Here is a 12,217-nt window from a genome sequence, read left to right on the forward strand (position 1 = left end):
TTAAACTTTAATTTTTAAGTTAAACGTTTAACAAATTTTCAAAAGATGCAATTATTAGTAAAAACTTTTTAAATATCAAGTATATATATATATATATATATATATATTAGTGAATACTCAGTTAATTTTATTTTAGTATAATTTTATTCTTAACTGAAAGATAAAGTACTAAAAAACTCATTATACTAAGCAACTGAATTGCATTTGAAAGTAAGAAGTTATTAGATCAAATGAAAGGCTAAGTAGACGGTGAAAAGCGTCTGATAGCCCAATTTTAAAATCAATTCAAACATCACTCACTACATGGGTCGACTAGGAATTATTTAAAACACAAATCACAACAGAAAATACCAAACTTCTTCCACACAATCTTGATTGTGCCACAGTTTCATCTATTAATCGATTGCACATTCATCAACTTCTAGTCAATTAATGTTTCCTCTGACACTCTCTAACGAACCAATAAAAACTGGAGATGAAAACCACAGAGCCTTACTTATCAATTACCGTTTTGCTCATGAAATCTTTGAACTTTACGATCATTTCAATAGTTATTTAATGCTTATTAACACAAAAATATATAACTCTAAAAACTATATAGCCTATTATTCATTCTCATTTAGCTTTTGGAATTGGCCAATATGGAGCTATTAATAAAGGAAATATGGATCGGTTAATGTTGAAAAAAAAGAGCTACTAGAATCATGCAAACCAACCATGTAAAAATATCTAAATAATTACAAATAAAAACTGAAATCATTCTTAACAAATTATTTGACTTTATTCTACTGATTTTTTTTTTATTAATGAATTTAAATGATACAGCTATTATTTTTAATATTTTAAACAGAGTTAATTGTCTATGTCTATAATATATAATAGAATATACTGTATATATGTGTATGTGTGTGTGTGTGTGTGTGTGTGTGTGTGTGTGTGTGTGTGTGTGTGTGTGTGTGTGTGTGTGTGTGTGTGTGTGTGTGTGTGTGTGTGTGTGTGTGTGTGTGTGTGTGTGTGTGTGTGTGTGTGTGTGTGTGTGTGTGTGTGTGTGTGTGTGTGTGTGTGTGTGTGTGTGTGTGTGTGTGTGTGTGTGTGTGTGTGTGTGTGTGTGTGTGTGTGTGTGTGTGTGTGTGTGTGTGTGTGTGTGTGTGTGTGTGTTAGTTTCTAGAAATAACCTATTTATTTTAACAATTAGATTTTAAATATTGAAGTCATGTTTTCATTTAAATTTATCATTGTTATATATAATTCTGTTATTGTCATTTTTGAGGCTATACTTTACTTGTTGTTACTTATTTATTTGTTATATACTTGTGTACCTGTTTTAATTTGTTATATTTCTGTTATTTATTTAAATTTTAAAATAATATTTAAATTGTGGCATGACTGTTTTGCCAACTTTGTGTTTTGGGTACCAAGTTTTTCTCATCTGGACTTCTGCCAGTTTTTATATTTTATACATAACTTGTGTCGATGCTTGTGTAAGCTTTATGGCAAAAAACATATCCTTATAGGCTACTTATTAACGCTGATGCTATTCATTGTACATTTTGTAGAATTTGTGAATAAAAGAGTATCAATTGAATTAATCATATTGTATCTGCTAACTTTTAAATTACTCGTACTATATGGTATGAGGTGTTGAATCAAAATCTGGCATCACATTAGTCTATCATGACTTCTTCAAATAAAAAACAACAGCTTTTGAAGTACAGTTCGACATGTTTTGAATTTTCCATAACAATTCCCCAATGGCCAAATTTTATCCAACCAAACGGCTCAAATTAGCTAAAAATATCCATCACAAGTTTTTATTCATCTGGCAATTTTATGTTCACTGCTTCCGTTGCATTCATAAAAACGCTAAAATGTAAGGATTGCAATTTAAACTTTTGAAATAATTTTCGATTCACTTATTATAACACATTAACTTCTGAGCGAATATGGAATACTAAACGCAATGGGAACAGACGGATCGACCCGCAAGCCATGAATGGGAGAGAAAATCTGGTCAGGAGGAAGTTACTTTTCTCACATCCTGTTTATTAATGAAGTCTCTCGTAATTAATGCAGGATGTGGGAAAAGAAGCATTGTTTAGAGCCAACCGTGTGAGATAGATAATTGGAGTAACACTATCGTACTGGTACACAGCATGGCATGGGACAGGATGAATTACTACTGGCACTGTACCGTACTGTACCTTGAACTTTAATAGCAAACAAACAATACTCCTCTAAAATTTGATTTATGTAGTGTTAAAACAATGTTAGATAAGTACAGAAAATGTCTTTAAAAAATTTTATAATTTATTATTATAGGTTGTATACAAATTTTATATATATATATTAATTTTATATATATATGTATATTATATATAATTATAAAATATATATATATATAATTTGTCTGCTAGCTTGTGGGATAAAATTTGAAAACTAATTTGTGGGATATAGTTGTCTGCTAGTTGTTTGGAATGGGTGGATCTTGCTGGCCTGGTTATCTAACTAGTGATATTTTGGATTATGTAACTTAAATATATGCAAGTGTACTGTTTATAAATAAATGAAATAGTTTAATTCCATGAATTGTATTATATAGTAACTAATCTTTTATTTACTAATTTTTTTTGCTGCTACATTTTATTTTTATCAAGGAATTGTATTTTAATTTAACCTTCAACGCGTTATTTTTTTTTTCATGGTCATATCCCCTCCTGCGTTGATTTTTCTGGCGGTTTTTTTAGAGATTTTGTGTTTTATAAATAATATAAGCATATTACCCAAGTTTATAATTATTTTATTATTATACTTCTATGTTTTTAGTGTTTAAAATTAGCCAAAAATTAAACAAAATTTAACCTACTTTAGGTTAGTTGTTCCCAAACCATTTCAGAACCAGAAGAAAAACCAGGTAGGCCTAGGCCTACATTTAGGTCTGCATTACCTCCTCCTCTTTCAACAAACATTGAACTCATTTTGTACTACAATGTTTTCACCTAGCCTATTTTCAATATCATCATCACTATTTTGTCCAAAGTCTTATACTTCAAACTCAGCTTGACCAAAGTCATTGTCATATCCATCGTCGTCGAAATCTTCATCTGATTCAAGGTTCAAAAGTTTGTCAATTTCACTGTCTCTTTCCACTGTCCTTCAAGATTACTCATTTTCAATTGATTTTAAAACATTTTACAAAAAACGATAACAGTTTTAAAATAAATTCCCTAAAATATGCTAAAATATTTCCCTAAAAGCTAGCTAACCTACAAACCATTCCCAACTCATGTTTATAAAACACAACAAATTGTTTCCTGTCAAAACGGGATTTCCTTCTTCAAAACAATATAGTTAGCTTGTAAAACTAATAATAATAACTGAACAAAGGGATATAAAACACACAAAAAATATGTCAGTAGAACATAACCATCACACTAACAATGACTGTAAAACAACAACAAACGTAAGCTGACAAACGATCGGCTGCACGGGCAATGACGTCGTCTTGAATGCAGCTGATTTCTCAGATATTTTTTTCTAAAGATCGATTTTTTTCGAGATATCGACTCAATTAAACGGAAAGTTTGAATCTTCTCCTTTCGATTGGTATACATTTTTCCATTGAAAACATTCGATAGTTGTCTGTTACAGCTACAAAAATAACCGACTACTCCATGACGTACTCAGTACGGCAAAACGCGATCTCAAGTGAAAGTGTCATGACGTACCTAGTACGGCAAAAACGCGTTGAAGGGTTAATATACTGCACCAATGTAAATGATTTTGAAATAAATTATGATTCAATTCAATTCATGGTTAAACTAACACAGGAATCAAAATCGAATACGGAATCAAAATCACAATTTCTGTATCGTAACAATTTTTTTTTGGAATCGGCCATCACTATCTGTACCAGTGGGTGAAACAAAATTGGCATGTTGAAGGATAACTTACGGTCTCCAAACTCAATGTCATGAGCAGTGTTCGAGGTGGCTTTGCCCAAGATTGCAAATTGTGACGTAAGATGAGTGACTGGTACAATGTTGCCAACTTTGGGGGCTGCAGCTAATGCATTGATGCTGCTCTCCAGTGCTGGCACCAGGCTCCTAAGGTATCCTACAGACATACATGAAACATAAAAAGATAATTTCACAAAACTTAAATATTTTACACAGAGATTTTTCCCCTCAGTCGTGCTTTTAACTATTGGCATGTATAAAAATGAACCATAATTAGATTTTAAATGTGTTTTTGTATCCATTTACTTTTGAAATATTGTTTTAAACCTTTGAATTTGGCTTTACTCTACAAGTTAACAGAGAAGAAGACAGATTGTTAAGTACAGTATATATACATGTAATATTATATATGTGTGTGTGTGTGTAATCTTAATTATTAGTTCTGGGTGATTATTACATGTCAGTTCGATGGTTGTAAGTTGAACTTGGTCGATCTCAAAAAGTTTGGGATTATAAAAACCACCTGGAACATATGTTATTTAAATTTTATTTATTATTCTAACGAAACACGACACCACGATAACAGTACAAATTAAAATAACACTGCAAAATAAATAACTGTACAGTGATGATTATATTACATGGATCCATTTTCATTAACAAAAACTGTTTTATTATTTAAGTCAGTGCGTTGCAACCCTGTTTTGAGTAATAATACAATGCGGCCTGGCCTTTTTAAACAATATTTTACTGGAAGTTTTCTAATCAAAAAACCGTCAAAGCTATTGAAGATACATCTACAACTGCAATTTATAAATGAATTTAGAGGTCTTGTAGGGTGGCATTTGGCATAAAGAAGCTATGATGGGAAGGGTTGATTATATATGAATGTTGAGTTAAGCACCAATTCACCTTCCTCTTAATGCAGTGTTTCGGATCTGATGCAATTACAGACTTCAGTTCTGAAATCTGGAGTCATGTGTTTAATAAGTTGACTCCCATAATAATCACTGCATTTGAGGAATGAAATGCAAGATGAGGAAGAGGATGGTGCGATAGACTTAAAAAACGAACCTCCAAACAAAAATATAAAGAACACTTAGATTTAGATAACTTCTGTTTAGTTTGTAACAAATTTCACTGCTATCATGCAAATAAGGTAAAATCAAAATTTAAAATTTAAGAATGTTTGGCCTATTTGTAAGGAAGCCAAAATTGATCAGAAATATAATTGGCTATTACATTTAAATATCCAAGGAGGAGTACTTGATAAAAAAATTGATTTAGAAATAATTCTACAAAATTCAAATATTCAAATTATTTGTTTAAATGAACATTGGTTGAGTAGGGATAGTGTTACCATTTTAAATAGTTTTTCTAAATTATAATCTGGCACATTTTTATTGTAGAGATAGAGATTATCATGGAGGCTCATGTATTCTTTTGAAAAATAATTTTTGAATTTAAAACCAGAGAAGATCTGTGCATTTATAATATGGATTCAGTTTTTGAAGCTTCATGCATAGAAATAATTAATTTAAAAAAGGCCTATAATTATCATTTCTATTTATAGAGTGCCAGAAGATTCAAATTTTCAAAATTATTTTTTAAATAAGCTTGAGGCTTTGTTAAAACTTTTAGGTAAAGAAAAACCATGTAAACAATGTTTATATTGCATCAGACTTTAAATGTAGATATAATGGAAACAACAAATAAACCACAGCAGAAATTTGTGAATTCCTTTCTCTGATTGAATCATACGGTTTTAAAACACATTTTGCATCAACCAACTAGGATTACTTTTAATACAAATTCATGCATTGATAATATTTTAACTTTTAAATTTAAGTCATCCTTTGAAATCTCAGACAATGAATTTGGAATTGGGTTTGTCGGATCACAGGGCAGTCTTTTTAGATATTTCTAAAGATCTTATTTCTGATAATGACAATACTAAACTTAGAGTAAAAAGACGGATTTTTTCTAAAAAAGCTCTTTATAGATTTAGCAGTAGATTAAAAGACACTAAGTGGAATGTTTCAAAACAATTTTATTTTTGTTGACAACTGTTCTAATTTCTTTAATTGCTTTCAAAATATATTTGAAGAATCATTTCCATTAAAATTCTCTGCTAACAAAACCAAACAATCCAAAAATAAAAAATGGATAACAAAGGAATTCAAATTTCAAGCTTTAAAAAGAGGGAGCTTAGTAAACTAGCCAAACAGTCAAACAATCCAAATTTCATAAATTATGTAAAAAAATTATAAAAAAATTTTCAAAAAATGTCTGTAATAAATCAAAGCAAATGTATAATTCTAATTTCATAAAAGATTCTGAAAATAAAAATAAAGCTGCTTGGCATGTAGTTAAATCTGAGCTTGGATGCAAAAAATCTGTTAACAATTTTCCTGATGTTGTGTTGGATAGTGGTAGGGTTGTTAAAGATGGAAAGGAAATTGCACAATTCTTCAACAAAAAATTTGCAGAATTGGCCAAAGAAATTAAGGCTCGACCTTGTGAAACAAGAGTGCCCTAAATTTTAGCACAAAACTGATCTTGAATGTCAATTTTTTAAGTTTAATTTTGGTAATGTGTCATCAGATGATGTTGTTAAAGTGATAAAATCATTAAAAAATAAAAAACATCTGGGTGGGATGAAATACCTCTGGACGTAATGAAACATGTAATGTATAGTATAGCTGTTTCCTTTATCAGTTTTAATTAAATCAATCATTCAAATATTGTAGTTTTCCAAAAAAATTTTTAAAAACGGGCTGAATTAAAACCACTCTATAAAAAAGGCCAAAAACAAAAATCCAGATAATTTACCGTCCAATTTCAATACTGCCATCATTTTCTAAAGTATTTGAAAAATTAGCACTAAACCAAATTACAAATTTTTTAGAATCTAATTCAATTTTGGACTTGTGATCAATTCGGATTTAGGAGGGGTCACAGTACATTAGGGGCCATTAATAAACTTGTAAATGAGGTGTCTTGGGCTTTGGATGGGTCACAGAGATAACCATGGGTGTGTTCTGTGATTTGGTCCAAGGCTTTTGATTGTGTGTGAACCATAATATCCTTTTAAAAAAGCTTAAACTGTACAGTTTTTCAAATAGATCAATCCTGTGGATTGAATCTTATTTAGTTCATCGATTTCAAAGAACTGTAATTTTTAAAAATAGTGTAAAATCTAGATCTCGTTGGGAGGAAATTAAAGTTGGCGTTCCTCAAGGGTCTATTTTGGGGCTCTACTTTTTCTTCTGTATGTTAATGATTTACCTAAAAATGTTTCACCAAAAAATTATATTATATGCAGATGACACAACCGCAGTTTGTTAAAGCAAACTCTCACTTTCAATTGAAAAATAAATTAAATCAAGCTTTTTATGAATTGGCATACTGGTTTAAGGTTAACGGATTGAAATTAAATCAAGAGAAAACTCAACTATTAAATTTTCGAACAGCACAATTAAAGGAGGGCTATAATAAGGATGTGATTTTCCACGGCCAACAAAATAAAATTATGTGATAGTGCAAAATTTTTAGGTATAGATCTGGATATAAACTTTTCTTGGAAAAAATGTATTGAAAATATTATTAGAAGATTAAACTCGGCATGTTATCAAATGCTAGTGTTACGAAATTTCAATTAATTTGGAAACTAGAATAATAATTTACTACTCTTTCTTTTTTTCAATAATTCAATATGGTTATTTGAAATTTTGGGGATCATCTTCTGACTTTGATAAAGTTTTTAAAATCCAAAAAAAAAAAATTATGAGATTAATGACCTTTTCATCATTTAGAACTTCTTGCAAACCTCTGTTTAAAGAATTAAAAATCTTATCACTTCCAAAATTTATACATTCTGAAAACCCTACTAACAGTACAATCAAATTTTGAAAGCTTATCAAGTGATAACTTTGATCATAATTACAATATACAAGATTTAAAAGCTAATTTTCAATATCCCATACATCGACTGCGTCTGGTAGAAAAAACTCCAATATACACGGCAAAAAAACTATACAATAAGTTACCTCAAAAATATAAACATTTAATCAATTCAAAAACATTTAAAAGCAAACTAACAGATTTTTTGTTGGAAAAAAACTATTATAGTGTTGATGAGTATTTGATGGATCCTGAATTTTTAAAATTGTGTTTAACATAGATTACATTAAATTTGTTACGCTGTCTTGACCTCTTATATGTATTTTTATTAAGTTTATATGTATATGTGAATTGTGATGTGCATATGTATGAATGTATATGTGTATGTATCATTATTACATTAATTTATGACAATGTTACCTGTTTCTATAGCAATGCTATGTATAAACGTTGACGTAACAATAAAGACTGATTCTGATTCTGATTCTGATTCTGAATTTAAATATTCTCTGTATGTATCTAACATTATATATAGTGTTCAAAATTATGGAGAAATATTTTAGGTTATGGTTAAATAGGTGAAAATAAACAGGAAAGTTTCCATAACATTATGGACTATTTGCTTCGTTTAGCGTTTGTCTCTATTTTTAATTTTAAAAACTCAGAAACGGTTTAAGTTACCGTGTTTTAACTTTGAATGTTTGTATTTCTTATATGTATATTACTACTTTCTCTCTAAAAAAAAAATTTTTTTTGTTGCTAATTTTAAAATGGCGGCCTTTAAAAACTGTTAAAATAAAATTACTTAACAACCAACAAGTTTTTAATTTCGAACTTTTTGAAAGTAATTTTAAATATGATTTCTCATGTTAATAAGTTTAAACCTCATAGTAAAAAATAAAACTTGATCCTTAAAACTCTTTAAATGCGGATTACAGCACTATTTTAAAATATAAGTTACACATCAATTGATAGTTGTACAATCACAATTGTATCTAGACAAATTTGTTAACCCAAATTAGTTCAACATAAATGGTGTTAGTTTGATTATTTCCATAGCATTAGATATAAACATAGCATTAAACCAATATAGCATATGCTGACTTGAATATTCATTTCAGTAAACGGGGCCAAATATTTGTAATAAGTTACCGATGCACATTCCTGACATGCATTGCCCAACTAAATTATTCAAAGAGAAAGAGACAGTCGGTTGCTTGAGTAAAGGGTTCTATTCATCACAGAATATATAGAAAATGAATAGCAAAATTCTTCTCAGTGAATGGATGCATATTTAATTTAAATTGTTGTTTTATTTATTATTATATATTAGTAATGAATAACTTATTTGAGGTATTTCATTTCAATCTTGATGACAAATTACCAATTATCACAAAATTATGTCATAATTGAGAATAAAAAATAACAAACAAGTTCCCTGACTGAAATAAATTAAATAATGCAAAATCTACTATTGCAATTAGAATTAATTTTAAAATAAAATAAGGTACTTTTACACTTTCAAAAAGTTTATGCAACACATATAATTAAATAATTTAATTATGACTAAATAAGACTACATGGTACGTACAGATATTACGAATTATGTATGCTCTATAAGTTACTATATTCTGTAATGTATAATAGTGTATGTATTTGTTATTGTTATTGTTATATATTGATTTATAACATTTCAAAATTGTGTTTTAAACATAGTTACATAACTTGAATTCTGTGTAGTGGAATAAAGCTATATCATGTCATGTAGATCTATCTTTCAGTGCATACTTTAGCTGCGAATCTAATTTTATTTAATGAAGAATGTAAATGTTATACATAGATGTCACATTAGATTATTTAAAAAGATTAGAATATAAACCACATGTACTTCCTGTTAACCTGTACAACCAATATTAGTACAGTCTAAATATAACATTACATAACCAAAACGTTTGAATAAAATTCAATAATGTTACACGACCTAAACATGTAAAAAAATCAACTATTGTTAACAATAGAAAAGAAATAATTAAACCCCAGAATTATTTAGTAGACTAGTTGTCTCAAGGAACATTTATAGCAAACATAACTGCACAAGTTTAAAGAAATCACTGTCAGGTCTGAAACACATTCGCACACAAACCAGCTAGCAATACCTGATGAGATACCCAGCACTTGACATTTATCTCAGTGATATGAAAACTGTAAACATCAGCACCAGTGATGTGTTATCTCTAGATTGCTCTAGTACTGTATACGACTGTAACTGTAACTGTAACGGTTTTCTGTACGAGATACTCTTATCTGCGTTGCTGTTGGGAATCAAAGTTAAGTTTCTTATTACAGTTATAGTTTCTATTTGTGTATTTTTTTTTTTTTTTAATAAATATGTACTATTCTGGCATTGTAGTCTTGTAGGAGTGAATGGAGAAATAATAGTATTGCAAATCTATAGAATGACTCAAATAATTCGCATCAAAACTACTTGAGCTAATAGAATGTACGTATATCACATTTTACAAACTTACATTTTTAATAAGAAACATTACATTTATATGCATAAAACAAAGTCGGATTAGTTACACACCATCGCTGTACCGATTACAATGATCTCTGAAAAAAACAGGTAAATCAAAAAAGAATTTGTATATAATAGTATATAGTGAAGAGCTTGTTCTGTGCGAACATTTTTTTATGACAGCACAACCATGTATAATTAATTTAACCACTGTTTTCAATTTGTTTACATTTATAGCCTTGAAAATTATAGAGTAAGTTTGATAGTAACAACACTTCTTATTTCAATTTTTTCTGCAATTTTGAGCATAAAATATATATTTTCTTCTGAAAGTAAGAAAATTCCCAGATAATAAAATTAAAAGTTTTAGTAAAAATATACTTTTAACTGTAAATATAAGGTATGCAGTGTACCGTAATACAGATATCAAAGAAGTTACTTACTAACTAACAACATTTACTATAAATTTAAAGAATGTGCTTCTCAGTCCTATCCATGTATTATAATATAAAACCCATCTTAGTTGTCTTTGACAGAAATAGGCCTCTCAGACCTATGTATGTATATATATTTCCTTGATCAGGGAAAAAGGTAAAATCCACTAAGGCACATAAAAAATACTAAGAACAAAATAAATTAAAATGGTTAAATATACAATTTTTGACACATTATCTTGGTTGTAGCAACAATAAAAACTCAATATTGGCGTCGGAAATATAATTCATTCAAACCAGAAGTGCTCATACACGTAAAAAGCTTACAAAATTGCGTGGAAAGACATGGGTAACTAACATGAGAATTTAACTTTATGTACTGATGTATTTTTACATCATTATTATTTTAACATACATCAATATTTGAAGATTAACTTCTTAATACTACCCTTGATTATATAATCAAGAATACTACTAATGGTCTAGTTTTTTTTAAATAAAATAGGTAATTAATTCACAAAATAGGTAAAATTAATCAAATTAATATTCAAATCCAAAAAGCAATGTTTTCATTTTTGCATTCAATCTTACACCATCTCCTGTTTGTAAAGTGGAAAATTAGTTACCTTTTGCAATATTTTAACACCCAAAATTAGTTATTATTTTACTTATCTAATTATGTTTTTCTTCAATCTACATTCATGCACCTAACTACCAAGTGTAATAAGTCTTATTAAACTTGGCCTTTGAGATTTAGTTTTTGACAAGAACCTAATATACACGCCTATCTTGAAAAAGTAAGATTCGTACATACGCCACATTGTTCAGCGTGTGACATCCAAGCGTGCATCTTGAAGCTGTAACTGAAACACTTGTTACGTACAAGCGGCTGGTCTACAGTGAGCTCCTACTCAGACCAGCCTTGTAGGGCTTCCTCATTGATCTACCCGGGATAGACATTAGGTCTACACATTACCAGACGGGTGGTGTTGGTGTGACAACATAGGTTCCTTTCATCACTAGAATAATAACATTCATCCCATTTGTTGTGAGTAAAATTGTATTTTTAACTGTTTATATCATGTTTTGTTTTTTATAGTTGAACACCATATTTTATCAATAAAATTATCTTTACATGAACATTAGGTAAGTAACTGATACACTTATTTGTGACCAACATTAGAAAAAACACAATCCCCATATTAACATTTTCATATTTCTACTTTTGGGTAGTTGGAAAATTTATAAAGATTTTTTTACTTTCTAAACTACATAACTAAAAATCTAAAACTGAATACTTGCAAATTACATTTAGAAACTGTAACAAATCAATAATGTTCAGTTCAGAATATCTTTAATTATGTGAATTTTATGGAATTTGTTGATAAGTAAATCACATTCTGGTA

General features: G+C 29.0%; 1 protein-coding gene and 1 long non-coding RNA gene across 4 annotated transcripts in view; one reads left to right on the plus strand and one right to left on the minus strand.

Moving 5' to 3' along the window:
• LOC124367535 (huntingtin-interacting protein 1) overlaps positions 1-12,217 on the minus strand; it is a 76,561-nt gene that overhangs the window by 59,562 nt on the left and 4,782 nt on the right. The window contains exon 1 of one of the 3 annotated variants that reach the window (XM_046824462.1): positions 11,626-11,793. The exons of the other annotated variants lie outside the window; for them this stretch is intronic. Within the exon in view, the coding sequence (XP_046680418.1) occupies positions 11,626-11,661 (36 nt within the window). The 5' untranslated portion in view covers positions 11,662-11,793. Of the gene's footprint in view, positions 1-11,625; positions 11,794-12,217 lie in introns of those variants that run through there. 3 annotated transcript variants of the gene reach the window in all.
• The window catches only part of LOC124367538, a 48,348-nt gene that overhangs the window by 25,928 nt on the left and 10,203 nt on the right, over positions 1-12,217 (plus strand). The gene's annotated exons all lie outside the window — the stretch shown is intronic.

The sequence above is a fragment of the Homalodisca vitripennis genome, chromosome 8 (genome assembly GCF_021130785.1).
Source record: "Homalodisca vitripennis isolate AUS2020 chromosome 8, UT_GWSS_2.1, whole genome shotgun sequence".
In the NCBI taxonomy this organism is placed as follows: domain Eukaryota; kingdom Metazoa; phylum Arthropoda; class Insecta; order Hemiptera; family Cicadellidae; genus Homalodisca; species Homalodisca vitripennis.